The 25,411-nt window shown below is 35.1% G+C and overlaps 2 protein-coding genes across 6 annotated transcripts in view; one reads left to right on the forward strand and one right to left on the reverse strand.

The window, feature by feature from the left end:
- Nucleotides 1-17,732, forward strand: part of LOC131131866 (Golgi apparatus protein 1-like) — a 30,309-nt gene extending 12,577 nt beyond the window's left edge. For both annotated transcript variants that reach the window (XM_058076843.2, XM_058076844.2), the window contains 15 exons: nt 1,640-1,777; nt 3,091-3,177; nt 3,263-3,325; nt 5,329-5,442; nt 5,612-5,700; nt 7,549-7,666; nt 7,740-7,832; nt 7,911-8,048; nt 8,123-8,246; nt 10,822-10,964; nt 11,039-11,140; nt 11,208-11,315; nt 12,318-12,438; nt 13,928-14,034; nt 15,688-17,732. In XM_058076843.2, the coding sequence (XP_057932826.2) occupies nt 1,640-1,777; nt 3,091-3,177; nt 3,263-3,325; nt 5,329-5,442; nt 5,612-5,700; nt 7,549-7,666; nt 7,740-7,832; nt 7,911-8,048; nt 8,123-8,246; nt 10,822-10,964; nt 11,039-11,140; nt 11,208-11,315; nt 12,318-12,438; nt 13,928-14,034; nt 15,688-15,855 (1,713 nt within the window). In that variant the 3' untranslated portion in view covers nt 15,856-17,732. The remainder of the gene's footprint in view (nt 1-1,639; nt 1,778-3,090; nt 3,178-3,262; nt 3,326-5,328; nt 5,443-5,611; nt 5,701-7,548; nt 7,667-7,739; nt 7,833-7,910; nt 8,049-8,122; nt 8,247-10,821; nt 10,965-11,038; nt 11,141-11,207; nt 11,316-12,317; nt 12,439-13,927; nt 14,035-15,687) is intronic.
- A 1,094-nt stretch (nt 17,733-18,826) lies between these two features.
- The window catches only part of pacsin3 (protein kinase C and casein kinase substrate in neurons 3), a 26,101-nt gene continuing 19,516 nt past the window's right edge, over nt 18,827-25,411 (reverse strand). For all 4 annotated transcript variants that reach the window (XM_058076847.2, XM_058076846.2, XM_058076845.2 and 1 more), the window contains 4 exons: nt 24,476-24,596; nt 22,216-22,358; nt 20,986-21,155; nt 18,827-19,258 (listed from right to left, as the gene is read on the reverse strand). In XM_058076847.2, the coding sequence (XP_057932830.2) occupies nt 19,143-19,258; nt 20,986-21,155; nt 22,216-22,358; nt 24,476-24,596 (550 nt within the window). In that variant the 3' untranslated portion in view covers nt 18,827-19,142. The remainder of the gene's footprint in view (nt 19,259-20,985; nt 21,156-22,215; nt 22,359-24,475; nt 24,597-25,411) is intronic.

The raw sequence follows: 25,411 nt of genomic DNA on the forward strand, positions 1-25,411 counted from the left end.
GGTCATTTTAATGTGAGTTAAATCTGGCATGATATAGTTTGATATAATCATATTTTATTGTATATTTATACATACATATTATATTATATATTTATTTAATTATATTTAATTATTTATTTAAAATTTTATTTAATTTATATTTAATTATATTATATATTTATATTTATATTTATTTAAGAGACCTTAATTCAATGATATTACAGTTTGTTAGACAAACTGGAATACCCATTATTATTTTTCACCATGATGGGATTATGGGCTTTGAAGGATTGATGGTACAATTTGTTTAATTGTTCATTTATTTGATTTTATTGAAATTTCCAACAGGAATGTAAGTCAAATATCTCTATATAATATCTCTATATATATCTATATAATATCTATAATATATGAAAGAGTGTTTATTATCTTTTTGCACGTTTGTCACACTTAAATAGTTCAGATCATCAAATAAATGTAAATATTAGTAAATCACAATGCACTAGAACACAAAATGCCCTTTGTGGAAAAAGTGTTATACCCCCCCCCCCCCACCTCTTGTTAAAACATAAATTAACTGATTATCCGTCTGGAGAAGGATATAACACCATTTCTAAAGCTTCCGGACTCCAGCTAACCGCAGTGAGAGCCATTATCCACAAATGGAAGAGTGGTGAAAGTCAAAACATTATGAGAAGAAAGTTTACAAGAAGAAAATAAAAAAAAAAAGCAGCTGTACTTTTTAAATTATAATAAAGTCAAAATATTAATAGAAAATAATTTAATTCTAATTTGAAAAAAAGCATAAATGTTTTTTATTAACTAACAAAACAAAATAAAGTCGTAATTTTTGAAAAATGTCATTAATGAAAAAAAAAATAAATAATATATATTATTATCTATAACATTATATAATATAATTACATATGTAAATAATAATAATAATATTATGAGATAAAATCATAATACAACAAGAATGAACAAAACAAAGTAAAGTCGTAATTTTTTGGAAAATTTCATTGATGAAAAATGATAATACATAAATAATAATACAATATTATATAATATAATTAAATATGTAATATAAATAATAATTATAATAATATGAGATTAAATCATAATACAACAAGAATGAAAAAAACAGCAGTAATAGTATGTGAATAAAGTCAAAATATTAATAGAAAATAATTTAATTCTAATTCTAATGTGAAAAAAGTTTATTAATTTTAGAAGAAAAAAGTTTAAATATTAAATAAATGTTTTTTATTAACCTAACAAAACAAAATAAAGTCGTAATTTTTGGAAAATTTCATTGATGAAAAAAAATAATAAATAAATAATAATATATCTTATTATATGTAATATTATATAATTAAATATGTAATGTAAATAATAATAATATTATGAGATAAAATCATAATACAACAAGAATGAAAAAAACAGCAGTAATGGTATGTGAATAAAGTCAAAATGTTCCACTTAGTTTCAAAGAGTACAAAGTCAGAATCGGAAAAAATGATCACAATTTGCTTTATGGCAAATAAATATGGGTTGAATGATGTTGAGTGCAGGTCTTAGTGTCCTACCTGTGGTTGACGTTGTCAGGGCAACCGCTCTCTTTGCTTTCCCTTGTTTAAACTTGTATCACCTCTGCTTGCAGTTATCACGGGACTGCAAAATGGAAGTTCAGCGGATTCTCCACCAGAGGGCGCTGGATGTGAAGCTGGACCCCGAGCTGCAGAAGCGCTGCATGACAGATCTGGGAAAGTGGTGCAGCGAGAAGACAGACGCCGGACAGGTCAGATACTGGACTCATGCTGATACCAAGGTCTTTTATTCATTCATTCATTCATTCATTTTCTGCTGGAGCCTATCCCAGCTGTCTTCGGGCGAGCCAGCCAATCACAGGGCACATATAGACAAACAACCATTCACACTCACATTCATACCTATGGACAATTTGGAGTCGCTAATTAACCTAGCATGTTTTTGGAATGTGGGAGGAAAGCGGAGTACCCGGAGAAAATCCACGCATGCACGGGGAGAACATGTAAAACTCCACACATAGATGGCCGAGGGTGGAACGAACCCTGGTCAGGCCTTTTATATGTTTATATATTTATTTTATATATATTTATGTATATATATATATATTTATATTATAGTTATTTTATATTTTATATATTTTATATATTTTATATATATATGTTTTATATATGTTTACAGGACATAACTGTAAAAAAATAAAAAAAAGTCAGGAGACACTTTGTCATTCAATAACACAAGAAAGGAGATTGAGTAAAGCAGGGGTCTCAAACACGCGGCCCACGGGCCAAATGTGGCCCGCAGGACACTAGTTTGAGGCCCCCCGCCTTGATATGAAAGTTTAATGTTAGCGCGGCCCGCCGCAAGTTTGATACGGATGCTGTATGGTATCATGTACCCAGAAAAAAATTATTACGTTTGATTCATGTTCATGTTAAAGGTTAAATAACTGTTAATAGTTATCCTCACTATCCATGTGGAAGTGGTAAGTTTTTGGCTATTTAAGTTGAAAGGAAATAACTTGAAGGCTACCGTTTAGGTCGCTAGCTCTCTAGTTTGCGAGTTAGCATGTGTCTCAAGACCCCTGCAGTTGCGCAATATGTTGTAAATAAATAAAAAGAGTATAAATGTGACTATAGTCGTGTTTTGTCATGTCTACAGGGCTCTAATAATGCTTTGTTCATTTTAATATGAAAAAAATCATTTGTCTACCCGCCAACTATATGTGGTTTATTAAGGTTTTATTATTATTATTATATTTATTTATTACTGATTGATTTTCTTTATTCTTGATTTGTTTATTTATTTTTCATCTTATTTTGTGTAGAAAAATAAAAAGTAAGATATTTGAGAACAGTGGAATGTTTTATCAGAGCTTTTATTGTAGAAAATTGGAACCAAAGCGAAGTTTTTAAATTTTTTTTGTTTTTAATAAATGCGTTTTTTTGTTGTTTTTTTGAAAACCTGATGCGGCCCAGCCTTACCCAGACCCTAGCTCCAGTGGCCCCCCAGGTAAATTGAGTTTGAGACCCCTGGAGTAAAGGGTCTATTGGTGTTTTGTTACAGGAGTTGGAGTGTCTCCAGGAGCATTTGGAGGACCTGGTGTCGGCTTGCAGGGAAGTGGTGGGCAACCTGACGGAGTTAGAATCAGAGGTCAGAGGTCAAACAGTGTTATGACTTTGTTATTGATGTCGCGAAATCACACATTTAGCTCTTTTCGTATTGTCGTCCCACTCAGGACATCCAAATCGATGCGCTGCTGATCAGAGCGTGCGAGCCCATGATCCAGACCCACTGCCGTGTAAGAATATTCGCACACAAACACACACACACACACACACAATTGCACACTTGTACACGGGCTCTGTGGGAACCAGTGGTTTAGTGTTTGTGTGTGTGTGGTCAAAATCGCATATGTTTAATTGAATATGTAATTAAAAACAAGCTAAAGTATCACTTAAAACTACAAAAAGTCATCAAAACTCATCGCTTACTTCTAAATGGGAATGCCAAAAAGTGTATCTTCAGTGACATATTGCAGCTAAGGACTTTGTAGCACTTCAGCAGTTTTGCCACCAGCTGCTTATAATGATCTGCCTTAAGTTTTGAATCAAAAGGTCATGAAATTTCTCGACATGCATGCATTTTGGCCACTCCTTTGCATTTTGTGCAAAGGAAAACAAAACATTTGATGTCGAAAATTTTTATGTAGAATTGTACCTTCTGATAAATGACCGTTTTTGCCTTATTTTGCATGAATGTCCTATTTTGACGCACATAATATTGTGTGCTATGGCTGTATTAGACTCCTGTCTAATCAGAAAAAAAAATTGTTTCTACCTTTTTCCTTCTTTAGTAATCAATACATAATATTATAGTAATATTGTTACTGATTACTGTGTAATATATAATATAATACTGTGTAACATTTGGAGATTAATTATTATAATATTGGCCCAGCAGGCCTAATTATGGCACTGAGTCTGGTGTGTAGTTCCAACTCTGTACAGTAGATGGCGGCGTTACTCTTTGCTTAAACACACCTTATCGGATGAAGACGCAGCCGGAGGGATACATTGTTGCCAACTTGTTTGCTGTATTTAGTAAGTATTTAGACCACTCTAGACAATATTTAAGAAAAAAAAAGCAGCCGGGCCAAATCCAATGACTTTTTCTGGCCTTTGGTGACCCTAATATGAAAGCGCGTACTTTTAGTGTACTGTCCTCAGACTCGTCGACAACCAGCGAACCGATAAACAAAACTCCGTACACAAAGCTTACTTTTCTTGCTTTAGTGAAGCTTTCTTTGTCGTGCCTGTATGCGTGCGATAACTGTAACATACAGAGAATACATTTAATACCTATAAATGTACATTAAATATGCTAAACACAAGTAGCTAGCTAAAACACAAGATGGCTAACAGCCACAGTACATCACACAGTCAAGTTTACAAACACATTCTCTATTTTAAGTGTTTTTTTTTACACATAGATACTCACAAAGACGAAAGTATCCCACTGCGCAAACTATTTAAATCAAACACAGCTTGTTTATTTGCTTTTTAAACTTCATTTTTACAATTGCTAGCTCATGCTTCACGGAGAGAAGAAAAAAAAAACGTCAAAGATTGTCTCTGTGAGAACAGCACTTACTCTGCTTGTCGCTGAAACGATTGTTTTTGGAGACGTCTCACTTTTATCTTTATATCATAGCTTTTTAACCAGTTGGGCCATACGGTTTAACATATGTATTACCTATTATAAAGCAATTAATACATTTTAAATCAACTCAGAAACCACATGACATCACTGTCTTTTACCCAAGTCGTTTCTGCCTTTGCTAGCTTATATAGAGAAGAAAAAACGTCAAAGATTGTCTAATCGCGAGAAGAGCACATGGCTGTCACCGAAACCATTGTTTTTGTCTATTTAACCACTTGTTTATATACATTTTATATATATAATGTACATATATACATAAATAATAACATAAAAGTAAGCGTTTGTTGATTTCTTATTAAAATTAAATATTTTCATAGTCAGAGCATGTAAAATCTGTTTACATGCCTAAATGCATTTTGTAACATTATTAGAGCCCCCTAGAAATGAAATAACACCCCTATAGTCACCTTTACACTTGTATCGTGCCTGTTGTGAGATAATTCAAACCCGTTAACCTTTGAAAAAATATCAAAATAGCAAAAGTTGCATCTTTCATTTTTCCACTATGTGGCCCTCGATGTGGTTTGGACACCCCTCGGTTTATAGGATTGTAAAAACTTTATTGTGTGTGTTTGTGGCCAGGATTTGGCAGACAACCAAATCGACACCGGCGATCTTATGGAGTGTTTGGTTCAGAACAAACACCAAAAGGAAATGAACGACAAATGTTCGGTGGGCGTGACTCACTTCCAACTGGTAGGTTTAATCAGACGAGAAGGTTTGCTGTTGTTGTGTATGTATTTATTATTGAATTTATTAATTATTATCTTAATATCTTAATTATTATTATCAAGTGGTTCTGATACTGAATGTTTGTGTAACGGCGTTTTGTCTAACACAAAGTCTCGTTGTCCTCAATATGAAGATTCAGATGAAGGATTTCCGCTTCTCTTATAAATTCAAGATGGCTTGCAAAGAGGATGTTCTTCGCTTGTGTCCAAACATCAAAAAGAAGTAAGTTCAAGGATCGGCTCATCTCAAAGCCGAAAGCGGGGATTTTTAGATTTGGAGTTCCTGTTTAAGGCCTTCTAAGTACAGTTATTAACATGATTAGAGCCCTCTAGACATGAAATAGCATCCCTATAGCCAACTTTACACTGTAATTACCCATTATCGAACTCAGCCCAAAGCCTAAGGGGGGATTTTAGATTTGATTTTCTGAGTTCCTGTTTCAGGCCTTCTAAGTACAGTTATTAACATGATTAGAGCCCTCTAGACATGAAATAGCATCCCTATAGTCAACTTTACACTGTAATTACCCATTATCTTTTTTTTATTACCCATTATCGACTCATCTCAAGGGGGGATTTTAGATTTGGATTTCTGAGTTCCTGTTTAAGGCCTTCCAAGTACAGTCATTAACATGATTAGAGCCTTCTAGACAAGAAATAGCATCCCTATAGTCAGTCAACTTTACACTGGAATTACCCACTATCGACTCATCTCAAAGCCTAAGGGGGTATTTTAGATTTAGATGTTTGAGTTCCTGTTTCAGGCCTTCTAAGTACAGTTATTAACATGATTAGAGCCCTCTAGACATGAAATAGCATCCCTATAGTTACCTTTACACTGTAATTATCGACTCATCTCAAAGCCCAAGAGGGCTTTTAGATTTGGATTTTTGAGTTCCTGTTTTAGGCCTTCTAAGTACAGTTATTAACATGATTAGAGCCTTCTAGAGAAGAGATAGCACCCCTATAGTTACCTTTACACTGTAATTATCGACTCATCTCAAAGCCTAAGAGGGCTTTTAGATTTGATTTTCTGAGTTCCTGTTTTAGAGCTTCTAAGTACAGTTATTAACATGATTAGAGCCTTCTAGACAAGAAATAGCACCCCTATAGTCAACTTTACACTGTAATTACCCATGATCAACTCATCTCAAGGGGGGGTTTTAGATTTGGATTTCTGAGTTCCTGTTTAAGGCCTTCTAAGTACAGTTATTAACATGATTAGAGCCTTCTAGACATGAAATAGCACCCCTATAGTCACCTTTACAACCCATTATGGACTCATCTCAAAGCCTAAGGGGGGATTGTAGATTTGGATTTTTGAGTTCCTGTTTTAGGCCTTCTAAGTACAGTTATTAACATGATTAGAGCCTTCTAGACAAGAAATAGCACCCCTATAGTCAACTTTACACTGTAATTACCTATGATCAACTCATCTCAAGGGGGGATTTTAGATTTGGATTTCCGAGTTCCTGTTTAAAGCCTTCTAAGTACAGTTATTAACATGATTAGAGCCTTCTAGACATGAAATAGCACCCCTATAGTCACCTTTACACTGTAATTACCCATTTTTTTATTACCCATTATTGACCCATCTCAAAGCCTAAGGGGGGATTTTATATTTAGATGTTTGACTTCCTGTTTCAGGCCTTCTAAGTACAGTTATTAACATGATTAGAGCCCTCTGGACATGAAATAGCATCCCTATAGTCAGTCAACTTTACACTGGAATTACCCACTATCGACTCATCTCAAAGCCTAAGGGGGTATTTTAGATTTAGATGTTTGAGTTCCTGTTTTAGAGCTTCTAAGTACAGTTATTAACATGATTAGAGCCTTCTAGACAAGAAATAGCACCCCTATAGTCAACTTTACACTGTAATTACCCATTATCAACTCATCTCAAGGGGGGATTTTAGATTTGGATTTCTGAGTTCCTGTTTAAGGCCTGCTAAGTACAGTTATTAACATGATTAGAGACCTCTGGACATGAAATAGCATCCCTATAGTCAACTTTACACTGGAATTACCCATTATCTTTTTTTTTTATTACCCATTATCGACTCATCAGGGTCGACGTGGTCATCTGCCTGAGTACCACCGTCAGGAACGACACGCTGCATGAGGCCAAAGAGCAGCGGGTGTCCCTCAAATGTCGGAAGCAACTGCGTGTGGAGGAGCTGGAGATGGTAGATGGTAGATGTATTTATAGATCTGGGATACGGATATGGAAAAAGTGATATGTCAAATATGTCTCGCCAGTCGGAGGACATCAGGTTGGACCCGGAGTTGTACGAGCCCTGCAAGTTGGACATCGGTCGCCTGTGTCCCAACGTAGCGTTTGGCAACGCCCAGGTAAAAGTTCCGGGGGGGAAGACGGCAACATGGCGCACGTCTCACGCTTTCATCGGTTCGCTCCTCACCGTCAATCAGATGATCGAGTGTCTGAAGGAGCAGAAGAAGCAGCTCAGCCAACGCTGCCATCAGAGGATCTTCAGGCTGCAGGAGGCCGAGATGACAGACCCCGAGCTGGACTACCAGTTGATGAGAGTCTGCAAGCAGATGATTAAGGTCCTGAGAAGAACTGAATCTGAATCATATTTCCAAAAACAAAAACATAATATGGAACTCGGTCTCTTCTGCAGAGGTTCTGCACTGAAGCCGATGCCAGAAATGTTCTTCAGTGTCTGAAGCAGAACAAGAACAGCGAGCTGATGGATCCAAAGTGCAAGCAGATGATCACAAAGAGACAGATCACGCAGAACACAGGTACGCTTTCACTTTCACTTTCACTTTCTTGGTGGTACTTCCTGAAAAGATAAATGAGAAGTGTTCAAGGACGGCAAGTCCATGGTGTGAGAAAACATCACTCTGAACCCCCAATGTCACAATTTTATGTTTTTATGTCGACTATATTGGGTAATAGGAGTGTAAAAATAACTATAGGGGTGTTATTTTGTGTTTAGAGGACTCTAATAATGTTTAAAAACGTATGAGAAAACATCTTTTGGGCTAAAAAAACTTGACTCTGAACCCCCAATGTCACAATTTTATGTTTTTTTTGTCAAATATATTGCGTAATAGGAGTGTAAAAAACTATAGGGGTGTTATTTAATCTGTAGAGGACTCGAACATTGTTTAAAAACGTATGAGAAAACATCTTTCAGGCTAAAAAAACCTGACTCTGAACCCCCAATGTCACAATTTTCTGTTGTTATGTCGGCCATATTGGGTTATCAGAGTGTAAAAATGACTATAGGGGTGTTATTTCAATGTGTAGAGGACTCTAATAATGTTTGAAAACATATGAGAAAACATCTTTTGGGCTAAAAAACTTGACTCTGAACCCCCAATGTCACAATTTTTTGTTTTTTTGTCAACTATATTGGGTAATAGGAGTCTAAAAATAACTATAGGGGTGTTATTTCATGTGTAAGGGACTCTAATGATGTTTAAAAACATATGGGAAAACATCTTTTGGGCTAAAAATCTTGACTCTGAACCCCCAATGTCACAATTTTATGTTTTTATGTCGACTATATTGGGTAATAGGAGTGTAAAAATAACTATAGGGGTGTTATTTTGTGTTTAGAGGACTCTAATAATGTTTAAAAACGTATGAGAAAACATCTTTTGGGCTAAAAAAACTTGACTCTGAACCCCCAATGTCACAATTTTATGTTTTTTTTGTCAAATATATTGCGTAATAGGAGTGTAAAAAACTATAGGGGTGTTATTTAATCTGTAGAGGACTCGAACATTGTTTAAAAACGTATGAGAAAACATCTTTCAGGCTAAAAAAACCTGACTCTGAACCCCCAATGTCACAATTTTCTGTTGTTATGTCGGCCATATTGGGTTATCAGAGTGTAAAAATGACTATAGGGGTGTTATTTCAATGTGTAGAGGACTCTAATAATGTTTGAAAACATATGAGAAAACATCTTTTGGGCTAAAAAACTTGACTCTGAACCCCCAATGTCACAATTTTTTGTTTTTTTGTCAACTATATTGGGTAATAGGAGTCTAAAAATAACTATAGGGGTGTTATTTCATGTGTAAAGGACTCTAATGATGTTTAAAAACATATGGGAAAACATCTTTTGGGCTAAAAATCTTGACTCTGAACCCCCAATGTCACAATTTTATGTTTTTATGTCGACTATATTGGGTAATAGGAGTGTAAAAATAACTATAGGGGTGTTATTTTGTGTTTAGAGGACTCTAATGTTCAAAAACGTATGAGAAAACATGTCATTCAGGCTAAAAAACCCCCCAACCTCACAATTTTCTGTTCTTATGTTTACTATATTTGGGTAATAGGTGTGTAAAAATAACTATAGGGGTGTTATTTCGTGTTTAGAGGACTCTAATAATATGAGAAAACACTCATTTAGGCTAAAAAAAACTTAACTCTGAAACCCAATGTCATAATTTTCTGTTCTTATGTTGACTATATTGGGTGGGTAATAGGAGTGTAAAAGTCACTATAGGGGTGTTATTTAATCTGTAGAGGACTCTAATAATGTTTAAAAACATATGAGAAAACATCTCATTCAGGCTAAAAAACTTGACTCTGAACCCCAAATGTCAAAATGTTCTGTTATGTTGACTATATTGGGAAATTGTACTGTAAAAGTGACTATAGGGGTGCTATTTCATGTGTAGAGGACTCTAAAAATGCTTAAAAACGTATAAAAAACATCTCATTAAGGCTAAAAAAACTTGACTCTGAACCCCCAATGTCACAATTTTCTGTTCTTATGTTGACTATATTGGGTAATAGGAGTGTAAAAATAACTATAGGGGTGTTATTTTGTGTTTAGAGGACTCTAATAATATGAGAAAACATCTCATTTAGGCTAAAAAACTTAACTCTGAAACCCAATGTCACAATTTTCTGTTCTTATGTTGACTATATTGAGTAATAGGAGTGTAAAAGTGACTATAGGGGTGTTATTTAATCTGTAGAGGACTCTAATAATGTTTGAAAACATATGAGAAAACATCTTTTTGGGCTACAAAACTTGACTTTGAACCCCCAATGTCACAATATTTTGTTTTTTTGTCGACTATATTGGGTAATAGGAGTGTAAAAATAACTATAGGGGTGTTATTTCATGTTTAGAGGACTCTAATAATGTTTAAAAACATATGAGAAAACATCTCATTCAGGCTAAAAAACTTAACTCTGAACCCCCAATGTCACAATTTTATGTTTTTATGTCGACTATATTGGGTAGTAGGAGTGTAAAAATAACTATAGGGGTGTTATTTTGTGTTTAGAGGACTCTAATAATGAGCAGGAAGTCACTGCCAAAAGCGGTCCGCCATGTATCCTCAGACTACAGGTTGAACCCGGTGTTGAGGAAATCTTGCCGAGCGGACATTCCCAAGTTCTGCCAGTCCATCCTGAACAAAGGGAGCGAAGACAGCGAGCTGGAGGGTCAGGTGATCGCCTGCCTCAAGCTCAAATACGCCGATCAGGTGAGTCCGATCTTCGGAGATCAAGTTCATGTCCTAACTGAGGACATCTTAAATCTCACCTTCCAACGTGTCAGAGATTGTCTCCGGACTGTGAGGACCAGATCCGAGTGATTCTCCAGGAGTCTGCGCTGGACTACCGACTGGACCCACAGCTGCAGATGCATTGCTCAGACGAGGTGAGCATGTTGACGGACTGTCAATCATAGAATGTCCTCTCCTCGACATTTGCACCTTCTCCCCCAGATCTCCAAGCTGTGTGCCGAGGAGGCCGCCGCCCAGGAGCAGACTGGTCAGGTGGAAGAATGTCTGAAAGTAAACCTGCTCAAGATCAAACAGGACGCCTGTAAAAAGGTATGGGAAAATGCCTGGATGTGTTCAAGGACACATCTGAAAATAGGCTAGTTTTTTTCCACAGAAAACATCTCATTCAGGCTAAAAAACTTGACTCTGAACCCCCAATGTCACAATTTTCTGTTCTTATGTTGACTATATTGAGTAATAGGAGTGTAAAAATAACTATAGGGGTGTTATTTAATCTGTAGAGGACTCTAATGTTTATAAACATATGAGAAAACATCTCATTCAGGCTAAAAAACTTGACTCTGAACCCCCAATGTCACAATTTTCTGTTCTTATGTTGACTATATTGAGTAATAGGAGTGCAAAAATTACTATAGGGGTGTTATTTAATCTGTAGAGGACTCTGTTTAAAAAGTATGATAAAATATCTCATTCAGGTTAAAAAAACTTGACTCTGAACCCCCAATGTCACAATTTTCTGTTCTTATGTTGACTATATTGGGTAATAGGAGTGCAAAAATAACTATAGGGGTGTTATTTAATGTGTAGAGGACTCTCATGTTTAAAAACGTATGAGAAAACATCTCATTAAGCCTAAAAAACCTGACTCTGAACCCGCAATGTCATAATTTTCTGTTGTTATGTCGGCCATATTGGGTAATAGCAGTGTAAAAATGACTATAGGGCTGTTATTTAATGTGTAGAGGACTCTAATGTTTAAAAACGTATGAGAAAACATCTCATTCAGGCTAAAAAACTCAACTTTGAACCCCCAATGTTACAAGTTTCTGTTGTTATGTCGGCCATATTGGGTAATAGGAGTGTAAATATGACTATAGGGGTGCTATTTCATGTGTAGAGGACTCTATGTTTAAAAATGTATGAGAAAACATCTCATTCAGGCTAAAAAACTTGACTCGACTTGACTTTAAAAATGACTATAATATATAATAAAAAATATAAAATAATAATATATATATATAATATAAAAAAAGAAAAAATACCATGAAAAATAATAATGGTAATACTGCTACGACTACTTCTCGTCTGCAGGAAGTGCTGAACATGCTGAAGGAGAGTAAAGCAGACATCTTTGTAGACCCGGTCCTCCACACGGCCTGCGCCCTGGACCTGAAGCATCACTGCGCTGCTATCACACCCGGCAGAGGAAGACGTAGGTGCTTTCATTTCACACAGTCTTAGCAGCAACAACTGCAATCAAGCATTTGTGATAACTTGCAATGAGTCTAAGCGGTAGAAAATGAATGAATGAATAACTTAACTAAAAATACTTGAGAGCTGTCAGACTAGACCAGGGGTCTCAAACTCAATTTACCTGGGGGCCACTGGAGCTAGGGTCTGGGGCAAGGCTGGGCCACATCAGGTTTTCCAAAAAAAAAATAATGCATTTATTAAAAACAGAAAAATATACAAACTTTTTCAGTGCTTTGGTTCACTGTTCTCAAATATCTTAATTTTTATTTTTCTCCACAAAATAAGATGAAAAATAAACAAATCAATAATAAAGAAAATCAATCAGTAATAAATAAATATAATAATAATAATAATAAAACGGCAAATAATAAAAATTTAAGAAACCACATATAGTTGGTGGGTATACAAATTATTTATTATTTATTACATTTATACTTTTTATTTACAACATATTGCGCAACTGCAGGGTCTTGAGACACATGCTAACTGGCAAACTAGAGAGCTAGCGACCTAAACGGTAGCCTTCCAGTTATTTCCTTTCAACTTAAATAGCCGAAAAATTACCACTTCCACACGGAGAGGGAGGATAACTATTAACAGTTATTTAACCTTTAACATGAACATGAATCAAACGTAATCATTTTTTCTGGGTACATGATACCATACAGCATCCGTATCAAACTTTCATATCAAGGCGGGGGCCTCAAACTGGTGCTACATTTGGCCCGCGGGCCGCGTGTTTGAGACCCCTGGACTAGACATTTGAGTAAAAAAAAAAAAAAAAAAAAAGCGATTTGGGACTCCAGCAAACCACAGTGAGAGCCATTACCTATAAATGGAAAACGGAACAGTGGTGAACCTTCCCGAGGAGCTGCCGTTAATAAAATCAAAAATGATGACTCATCCAAGAGGTCACAAAAGACTCCACAACTGAACAACTAAAGAGGCGACTCATTGCAAGTTATCACAAATGCTTGATTGCAGTTGTTGCTGCTAAGGGTGGTACGACCAGTTATTAGGTTTTTCACACGGGGGCCATCATTGAATATGTAAATGTTTATTAATGTTTATTTAACTGTTATATAATGTTTCCACTAGTTTTCAGTGGGATGATTTTTGGCGACATCTTGTGGCCACAATAATTTACTGCACTATTTGCAGTGGCCTCTCCTGTGAATTTAACTGTTATGTTTCCACTAGATTTCAGTGGGATGATTTTGGCGACATCTTGTGGCCATAATAATTTACTGCACTATTTGCAGTGGCCTCTCTTGTAAATTTAACTGTTATGTTTCCACTAGTTTTCAGTGGGATGATTTTGGCGACATCTAGTGGCCACAATAATTGACTGCACTATTCGGAGTGGCTTTTCTTGTCAACAAATCCAGAGATGTTGTAGCGGTCGAGACGTGTCCATGTTATGATGGTGGTTTTGCGTCACGATGCAGAGATGTCGTGTCTGATGGAGGCGTTGCAGGACAAGCGAGTTCGCCTGCAGCCCGAGTGTAAGAAACGACTCCAGGATCGCATCGACATGTGGAGCTACGCCGCCAAGGTACCGACCAGGAAGCCATATTGTTCACCCTTTTCATGACGACACTGTAATGTTCAACACTGGTCACTAGGTGTCAGCAATGGTGCTGTAATGTAACAACAGGCTTTTTTTTTTTTTGCAGGTTTGAGTTACCCTTAGAAAGGGCTACTGTTGCATCCATATTGGCTATATTGGGTAATAGGAGTGGAAAAGTGACTATAGGGGTGTTATTTCATGTTTAGAGGACTCTAATGTTTAAAAACATATGAGAAAACATCTCATTCAGGCTAAAAAACTTGACTCTGAACCCCCAATGTCACAATTTTCTGTTCTTATGTTTACTATATTTGGGTAATAGGAGTGTAAAAATAACTATAGGGGTGTTATTTTGTGTTCAGAGGACTCTAATAATATGAGAAAACATCTCATGCAGGCTAAAAAACTTGACTCTGAACACCCAGTGTCACAATTGTCTGTTCTTATGTGGACTATATTGAGTAATAGGAGTGTAAAAATGACTATAGGGGTGTTATTTCATGTTTAGAGGACTCTAATGTTTACAAACGTATGAGAAAACATCTCATTCAGGCTAAAAAACTTGACTCTGAACCCCCAACCTCACAATTTTCTGTTCTTATGTTTACTATATTTGGGTAATAGGAGTGTAAAAATAACTATAGGGGTGTTATTTTGTGTTCAGAGGACTCTAATAATATGAGAAAACATCTCATGCAGGCTAAAAAACTTGACTCTGAACACCCAATGTCACAATTTTCTGTTGTTATGTTGACTATATTGGGTAATAGGAGTGTAAACATAAATATAGGGGTGTTATTTAATCTGTAGAGGACTCTAATACTGTTTAAAAACGTATGATAAAACATCTTTTAGGCTAAAAAACTTGACTCTGAAACCCCCAATGTCACAATTTCCTGTTCTTATGTTTACTACATTTGGGTAATAGGAGTGTAAAAGTGACTATAGGGGTGTTATATCATCTGTAGAGGACTCTAATGTTTAAAAACGTATGAGAAAACATCTCATTCAGGCTAAAAAACCTGACTCTGAACCCCCAATGTCACAATTTTCTGTTTTTATGTCGAATATGTTGGGTAATAGGAGTGTAAAAAAAACTATAGGGGTGTTATTTCATGTTTAGAGGACTCTAATATAATGTTTAAAAACATACGAGAAAACATCTTTTGGGCTAAAAACTTGACTCTGAACCTCCAATGTCACAATTTTATGTTTTTATGTTGAATATGTTGGGTAATAGGAGTGTAAAAAAAACTATAGGGGTGTTATTTCGTGTTTAGAGGACTCTAATAATATGAGAAAACATCTCATTTAGGCTAAAAAACTTGACTCTGAACCCCCAATGTCACAATTTTCTGTTCTTATGTTGACTATATTTGGGTAATAGGAGTGTAAAAATGACTATAGGGGTGTTATTTAATCTGTAGAGGACTCTAATACTGTTTAAAAACGTATGAGAAAACATCTTTCAGGCTAAAAAACCCGACTCTGAACCCCGAAAGTCACAATTTTCTGTTGTTATGTCGGCCATATTGGGTTATCAGAGCGCCAAAATGACTATAGGGGTGTTATTTAATCCGTAGAGGACTCTAATGTTTAAAAACCGTAATCACACGACTATGCCCGTGCGTCCCGTAGGTGGCGCCGGCCGAGGGTTTCTCCGACCTGGCGGTGCAGGTGATGACGTCGCCCTCCAAGAACTACATCCTGCTCATGATCGCACTGAGCATGTGCGTCCTCTTCCTGGTGGGGCTGCTGTGCGGTCGCATCACCAAACATGTGACCAGAGAACTGAAGGACCGGTAGAGTTCACCCGTCGCTCCTCCCACTTCATGTTAATAAAATGTAAAAAAAAAAAAAAAAAAAAACTCGAAGAGCGCATGAAGAGAGCCTCGAGAAGACGCACAAGGAGAGTTTGAAACCACGAGGCAACATTTTTTCCCCCGCTTGTACAGGAAGATCAACCTGCTTGCCATGACCGCCATGTTCTCTTTGCATTAAATATCTATTCATATTTTATACATATTACATTTTTTTTTTATTGTCGGATCATTGTTTCTGATGGGATTCGTACTCGTGAAAGCCAAAGGATGCAGTATCAAACTTTTCCAATGGCGGTTGCTCCAAGACGTGATTTTTTACGACGGATTTTTACGGTCCCATGGCAACAAACTAATCCATACCGGATGTTGGGGGCTGTCCAGTGGGGGCGGTCACATGGGGGCTGTACAATGGGGTCCACAGAGAGAAAAATTAAAGGATACTTTTGTACAGCAACACTTGTAGATATGCTAAGAAGTTATCATATATATATATATATATATGAAATATATATATATATTCATACACAGTATATTTCAAGAAATAACTGCATCTCAGCTTTGTCACATAGTTAAAAAAACAGCTTTTGTCTTTGCTCTTTTTTTTCATTTTTTGCACATTTTTCAATTAAAAATTTTTTTTGTATTTTTTTTCAGAATATATATTATGAAAAATATATGTTCCAATTACTTGGACTTTCTTGTAATTTTTTAAATTTGTATTTATTTATATATTTTTTAATTTTTCTCATAATATTATGACTTTATTGCCATGGTATTATAACTTTTACCTCAAATAAATTTTTTTGTTTTGCTCATATTATAAATTTATGCTACAAAAATTATTTTTCCTCACTTTGAGTTTATTCTTGTAAAACTTGCAATTGCAAACTAATGTTGCAAAAATAATATTTTTAAATTTTTCTCATAATATTATGACTTTATTGCCATGGTATTATAACTTTTCCCTCAAATTAAATTTTTTGTTTTGCTCATATTTTAAATGTATGCTACAAAAATTATTATTTTTCCTCACTTTGAGTTTATTCTTGTAAGACTTGCGATTGCAAACTAATGTTGCAAAAATTATAACTTTATTTAAAAATATATATATATTTTTTTCTATTAATATTTCCGCTTAATACTACTGACTACATTTTTTTCCATTATTCTAATACAACTTTTTTTCTTTTAATATTTTGACTTTATTCTTGTAGAATTACTGATTTTTTCTATTTTTTTTTGTTAAATATTTTTTTGACTGTGCCACAGGCTAATAAATAAATTTAAATCAGCCACGGGCCACACTTTGGTCACGCTGACTTCATATTATTAATATTATTAATTTTTCCCTCCGAAAAATGGCTGCTATTTCCGCAAAACTCACATCTCATTCACCATAAGTCTGTCATCATTTAGTACAATACAGAAACTGTACAGCGTACATAAATAATGTAAAAATAGCCCATTATTTTTACATGTTTTTTTTTATCAGGCATTGAGATTTCACACGTTCTTTGGCGGTCCTCAAATGCACCATATTTGTGGCAGCTATGTAAAATTGTTGCTGTAACCTCAACGCCCCCCGCCCCTCCCCACGGCCCCTCCCCTCCCGACCCCCCCCCAGGCTGCACAAGTCCAATCTGAACAAGTCCAAAATAAAAGCCAAATAAAAAAAATAGCCATTCTCTATTTATAGGCAAATATACCGCGTCTTGTTTTCAGGTTATTTGTTGGAATATGAAAATGGACGAGAATTATTGTGACATTTCATTTTGCTGTACAGATTAAAAATGTTAATTTAATAAAAAAAATAAAAAAAATGTCTTCACATTTTCCTAAGTTTGCCTCGATTTCTTGGAGATTTCGTAAAAAAAAAAACAAAAAAAAAACACATTTCCATGCAATTCACATGCATTTTAATGCAGCATTTACAGTAGTTGGATATCTAAAATATGCATTCATAACCCGCAAGGTATGCTGGGTAACTTCCTGTTGCCGTAGTGTTATTTTTGCATGTATATCATTGTGTAAGAGTATGTTATAATAACCCGCATGGTTATTGTGTTGTGTTTAGATTACGTGATGTCACATGTGTTGTTTTTGTTGCACCGTGAGTAAGTCAGTGTGAGTAAATGACAAAAAAAAAAAAAAGAACATTGGAATTGACAACCTTTTTATGAGCTGCACAGTTGACAATTTGGGCAAAGTAAAAGGAAAAAACACTCAAAAAAAAAAAAAAAAAGAGCGCATGAAGTCGGGAGTTCGAGCTAGCAATCGCAAGCTAGCCTCATATGAACGTAAAACATGCAAAAACCTCAAAACATAAAAAAGACTCGTACTGAATCCGAGTCCCCGGCGTTGCTAAATTTAACAGGAAAATCCGAAAAGCATATTTATACATGAGTAAAATAATAATAATAATAATAAAAAAAAAACGACGAGCCTCATAACATAAAGCTAACATATCGATAAAAAAAAAAAAAAAAAAATGACGCTAAGAAAAATAAACATCCTGCTAACATCCCAAATAAAAGCGTTTTGCGTTAAACGGTGTGCCCTCGCCCCGGTTGATGGTGCAAATCCCTCGGTCAGACAGCAGGGCAGTTCTGTCATTATAACCTACATGCAGTTCCATTTTCGGCCACCGGGAAAAGCGACAAACATAAAGAATTGGTGAATTCATAAACTTCACCTAAAATACTTATTTGGTTTTATACATATATATATATATATATACACATATATATATATTTTTTTACATAAGAATAATAATAAGGAATATAGTATATTAGAGCATTTCATAAAACTATGCAGCAGGATAGCTTAGCTTGGCACTGCTAGCGTCACGTCGCCCACACCAAGCGAAGAGAGGGAAAATGTAAATTATTTTTTTTAAATTTATTTATTTATTTATTATATATATATTTTTATATTTATTAATTATTAATTAAAAAAAATTAAATGATTATTTTTAAGAATAAAACATGAATGTGTCTAACCGTAAATGAAAATGTTCACAGTTTGCGCGGTTACACGCGACTTAGTGATTTGCGAATAAAAAACAAAAAACGAAAAAATTAAAACTCCCAAACCGAGTCTTTCCCCCTCAGTGTTCGCAAAAACTGAAATGTGTTGAACATTAAAAAAAAAAAAAAAAATCGGTGAGTAAATCCACTAGTCGAGTCTAAGGTGTACCGTTGGCGGCGGCGAGGTGAAGAAGAAGAAGTAGTAGAAGAAGAAGAAGAAGAAGTCGTAGAAGAGGGCGGGTCATCAGGAATCGGCGAGTTGGACGTAATTGGCGGGATAGAGACCCACCTGACCGCTGCTCAGCTGACCTTTGCACCAGCCCTGCTCGTCTTCCTCACCCAGCTTCAGCAGCTCCTCTCCTGGGGGGGGGGGACCACGGAAAAACCCATTAATAATCCACCATTAATAAAGCATATGAGAAATAAAAGAATGAAAGCTGTCATTTTTGGGAAATTGAGTTGGGGGGAAAAAAGTTATAATATTATGAAAATAAAGTCAAAATATTATGGCAATAAAGTCCAAATATTATCGGCAATTACCCCTAAAATTACTTCATTTATGCCAAAAAAAATGCATATTCCAGCATTAATCAAACGTGAGTGAAAAATCAAAACATATGAGAAATAAAAGAATGAAGTAGTAATTTTTGGAAAATTGAGTTGGGGGAAAAATATTATGAAAATAAAGTCAAAATATTATGGCAATAAAGTCTGAATATTATTGGCAATTACAAATTAAATTAAATTAAAAAATACTTCATTTAGGCAAAAACATGCATAGAATTTGCATATTCCACCATTAATACAACGTGAGTGAAAATTCAAAGCATATGAAAAATAAAATATTGTTGTCATTTTTCTAGAAAATTGGGTTGGAGAAAGTTATAATATGAAAATAAAGTCAAAATATTACGGCAATAAAGTCAGAATATTATTGGCAATTACATCTAAAAAATACTTCATTTAGGCCAAAAAAAATGCATAGAATTTGCATATTCCACCATTAATACAACGTGAGTGAAAAATCAAAACATATGAGAAATAAAAGAAATAAGTAGTAATTTTTGGAAAATTGAGTTGGGGAGAAAATTATAATATTATGAAAATAAAGTCAAAATATTATGGCAATAAAGTCAGAATATTATTGGCAATTACATATTAAATTAAATTAAAAAAACTTCATTTAGGCAAAAAAATGCATAGAATTTGCATATTCCACCATTAATCAAACGTGAGTGAAAATTCAAAGCATATGAAAAATAAAATATTGTTGTCATTTTTTAGAAAATTGGGTTGGAGAAAAAGTTATAATATTATGAAAATAAAGTCAAAATATTACCGCAATAAACTCCAAATATTATTGGCAATTACACCTAAAAATACTTAATTTAGGCCAAAAAAAATATGCATAGAATTTGCATATTACACCATTAATCAAACGTTAGTGAAAATTCAAAGCATATGAAAAATAAAATATTGTTGTCATTTTTTTTAGAAAATTGGGTTGGAGAAAAAGTTATAATATTATGAAAATAAAGTCAAAATATTACGGCAATAAAGTCAGAATATTATTGGCAATTACATCTAAAAAATACTTCATTTAGGCCAAAAAAAAAATGCATAGAATTTGCATATTCCACCATTAATACAACGTGAGTGAAAAATCAAAACATATGAGAAATAAAAGAATGAAGTAATAATTTTTGAAAAATTGGTTTGGGGAGAAAGTTATAATATTATGCAAATAAAGTCAAAATATTACAGCAATAAAGTCTGAATATTATTGGCAATTACCACTAAAAAATACTTCATTTAGGCCCCCCAAAAAATTGCATAAAATTTGCATATTTCACCATTTATAAAACATGCATGTCTGCACGCTAACCACTAGACTAATGTGCAGCCAAGTCAAAATATTATGCCAATAAAGTCTGAATATTAGGAGAATATTTTTTTTTTTTGGAAATAAAATTCCTGTTAAAATGACGAACACGCAAAAACACTTGATGCATGATATCCATTTTTGGAAACAAGGTTCGAATCCCTGCTGTGGTGCCTCTCAACAAGAATTAGTTTGGGGTTAATACCTGCTTTGAAGCTGAGCTCGTCACCCTCCTGACCCGCGTAATCATAGAGCGCTCGGACTCGCACCCCCTCTGCCGGCTCCTCTTTGGCCTCGGCTTCTCCGACACCGTTTACCACCACCTTCTTCGGGTTGTCGTCATCCGACCAATCGGACGAGTAGTCTTTTGCAACCCTGGGTGAGAAGATGAGGATGGAGATGGTTTTTAGTACGTGTGTGGAAGTCAAAAAAAAAAAAAAAAAAATCCAAAGCTACATGGACCCGCTAAAGCTAGCAGGAGCAACTGCAATCAAGACTTGTGATAACTTGCAATGAGTCTCTTTTGGAATCTCTGGTAGTGCTCGAAAATGGTTCAAGTCCAATCTGAAGGACAGGAAGTACTTTGTTTCAAATCGGTAACTGTGTCTCAGAACAAATGGGTATGACCTGTGGTGTTCCCCAGGGGTCAATCTTGGAGCCGCTATTGTTCAATCTATTGCCAACTAATACGCGGCTGCAAAAATTATTACATTTGATTCATGTTCATGTTAAAGGTTAAATAACTGTTAATAGTTATCCTCCCTATCCGTGTGGAAGTGGTAAGTTTTTGGCTATTTAAGTTTAAAAGGAAATAACTTGAAGGCTACCGTTTAGGTGGCTAGCTCTCTAGTTTGCGAGTTAGCATGTGTCTCAAGACCCTGCAGTTGCGCAATATGTTGTAAATAAAAAAAAGGATCATGTTTTGTCATGTCTACAGGGCTCTAATAATGCTTTGTTCATTTTAATAACATTTGTCTACCCGCCAACTATATGTGGTTTCTTCAGTTTAGCAGTTAGCATCTGCCCCAGTTAGCATGTTTAACGTCAAAAATTCACGCCACAATTATACCTCGGTTTGCATTCATTTGTTTCGTTGTTATTAACACATTGTGTCCTTAATCACTTTGTCCTCCCTTGTTTACATCCTCTTAGCTAGCTAAACAAAACGGGAACAGTTAGTGTTAGCAGTTAGTGCCGCTTATCCTCACTAGAGATTCAAACCCAGGACTTCCCGATCTTCTGACTTGTGTTGCCACCATGCTAACTACTCAGCCTAATGTCACCGCAATGCTGCCTCTGTCCACCAGAGGAAGCCAGAGAACCCGGAAGCTCAGATTCCAGAGGGAGGCTGATGTCACTGCAGCGCCCCAATGCATCACAGGGAAAACTTGAAAAGAATTGTTTGCACTGTGAAGGTGAAGAGGTTGTCCTGTACCTGGTGGCATTTTGGGCGACGGGGCTGGGTGGGACGTTATCCCCCCCTGAGGTCACAATGTTGGTGAGGGTGACTACGTTGTCGTCCGATTGGCCGCCTCGCTCCTTCCTGCTGATTGATCGACCGGTCTCTGGAGTCCATTCCTTTAAAACACACACACATCATTCTTAGTTATTTATTCACATTATGGTTTTTATTATTTTATTATTATATGTTTGTTGACAGTAATCCCTTGTTTATCTATTAAAATGCATAATTAGGTAGAAAAAACATACATAAGTCGCACCAGAGTATAAGTCGCATTTTTTGTGGGTAATTTATTTTTAACTACCGTATTTTCCGGAGTATAAGTCGCTCCGGAGTATAAGTCGCACAAGGCCAAAAATGCAAAATTAGGTAGAAAAAAAATACATAAGTCGCGCCGGAGGATAAGTCGCATTTTTTGCGGGTAATTTATTTTTAACGACCGTATTTTCCGGACAATAAGTCGCTTCGGAATATAAGTCGCACAAGGCCAAAAATGCATAATTAGGTAGAAAAAAACATACATAAGTCGCACCGGAGTATAAGTCGTATTTTTTGCGGGTAATTTATTTTTAACTACCGAAATTTCCGGACTATTAGTTGCTCCGGAGTATAAGTCGCACAAGGCCAAAAATGCATAATTAGGTAGAAAAAAAATACATAAGTCGCACCAGAGTATAAGTCGCATTTTTTGCGGGTAATTTATTTTTAACTATCGTATTTCCCGGACAATAAGTCGCTTCGGAGTATAAGTCGCACAAGGCCAAAAATGCATAATTAGGTAGAAAAAACATACATAAGTCGCACCAGAGTATAAGTCGCATTTTTTGCGGGTAATTTATTTTTAACTACCGAAATTTCCGGACTATTAGTCGCTCCGGAGTATACGTAAGTCGCACAAGGCCAAAAATGCATAATTAGGTAGAAAAAAACATACCTAAGTCGCACCAGAGTATAAGTCGCATTTTTTGCGGGTAATTTATTTTTAACTACTGAAATTTCCGAACTATAAGTCGCTCCGGAGTATAAGTCGCACAAGGCCAAAAATGCATAATTAGGTAGAAAAAAATATATATAAGTCGCACCGGCGTATAAATCGCATTTTTTTGCGGGTAATTTATTTTTAACTACCGTATTTCCCGGACAATAAGTCGCACAAGGCCAAAAATGCATAATTAGGTAGAAAAAAAATACATAAGTCGCATTTTTTGCGGGTAATTTATTTTTAACTACCGTATTTTCCGGACTATTAGTCGCTCCGGAGTATAAGTTGCACAAGGCCAAAAATGCATAATTAGGTAGAAAAAAACATACATAAGTTGCACTGGAGTATAAGTCACATTTATACTTTTATATAATATATATATATATATATAAATATAGTCGCATTTATTTTTGCAGGTAATTTATTTGACAAACTACTTGACCAAAACAGACATTACATCCTCTTCGGAAGTTCTAACAATAATAAAAAAAATATAGAACAGGCTGAATAGATGTAAGATATGCTAACACAATGCTTATTCAGCTACACAAAAAATATAAACATGAACAGAAAAGGTGTCCAGTGTTTATGTAACATAAACAATTTTTTTCATTTATAAGTCGCTCTGGAGTATAAGTCGCAGGAACAGCCAACCTATGAAAAAAAAGTGCGACTTATAGTCCAGAAAATACGGTATTTTGGTATAAGTTTATGCTTACAATGTTCATTAGTCTTCAATAAAAGTTATGTTAAATGTTCTGTTATGTTAAACAATAAAAATATTTTGGGTTCATATTTTTAATGCATTATTTGATACATTATTTCTTGAGGGAAAAGCATAATCTAACAATTAGATGAGGAATTTAAGGACAAAAAATCTGGATTTTATTTATGCTTTTTACGTTGCAGAATCTCCGCTGCATTTATGAATTGTGTAAATATTTGTCTTTTATTAGGATCAGTCCAAATCAGTAGTTTTCCACTGACAGTTTGAGGGAAACTGTGTGTGTGTGTGTGTGTGTGTGTGTGTGTGTGTGTGTGTGTGCCAACATTCCACTGACCCACTCAGGACTCAGTAACAACAAGGCTTTCACAGAAAAAGCCTATTTAACATTCAGTTTGTCAGAAACCACCACACATTCAGTACTACTGACTGGAAAAATATGCAGAGATGATATTTTCATATTCCGATATCCTATATCCGTACATCAATCATAATTGTTGTAATGAGTAATCAATATCAATTTTTACCTCGTACTGTGGCCACTTCATGCTCATGCCCGGCCCGTGGGTGTTCCTCCACCATCGCAGATCTTCCGCTTCGTTAGCCGCTCGGATGGTCTGACCCAGGTCCTGGTACAGCTGTCTGAAACTGTCAGACAAGGCGAAGGGGTTAGTTCTCTCACTCACACGGTCGTGTGTCCTTCATGGAGGATTGTGTGTTGTTATTAATTATTATAAAAAGTTGTTATTATTCATTCTTTCATTTTCTACCGCTTATCCTCACGAGGGTGAGCGCAAAATCCGAAGAAATACAGCCGGAATAGGTGCAGATTCTGGAAGATCTAGAAAAGTTATTGTGTGTAGCGACTCTATGGGAGTCCACAACTCAATACAAAAGGGACAAAAAAATAAGCGGTGCTGGAGCCTATCCCAGCTGTCTTTTTCGGGCGAGAGGCGGGGGTACAACCCTGGACTGGTGGCCGGCCAATCACAGGGCACGTATAGACAAACAACCATTCACACTCACATTAGTTAGTGTCGTTGCCTGGCTCCCATCATAATAAATAATAAATAATAAATAATAAATAATAAATAATAAATAATAAATAATAAATAATAAATAATAAATAATAAATAATAAATAATAAATAATAAATAATAAATAAATAATAAATAAATACACAATAAATAAATAAATAAATAAATAATAAATAATAAATAATAAATAATAAATAATAAATAATAAATAATAAATAATAAATAAATAATAAATAAATACACAATAAATAAATAAATAAATAATAAATAATAAATAATAAATAATAAATAATAAATAATAAATAATAAATAATAAATAATAAATAATAAATAATAAATAATAAATAATAAATAATACTGTGGAGAATAAATAGATGACATCAAATATGAACAACAATGTACAGCGTAAACAGTAACTTTGACAAA

This window comes from Doryrhamphus excisus, linkage group LG1 (assembly GCF_037039965.1).
Source record: "Doryrhamphus excisus strain RoL-2023G ecotype Guam linkage group LG1, RoL_Dexc_Guam_v1.1, whole genome shotgun sequence".
In the NCBI taxonomy this organism is placed as follows: domain Eukaryota; kingdom Metazoa; phylum Chordata; class Actinopteri; order Syngnathiformes; family Syngnathidae; genus Doryrhamphus; species Doryrhamphus excisus.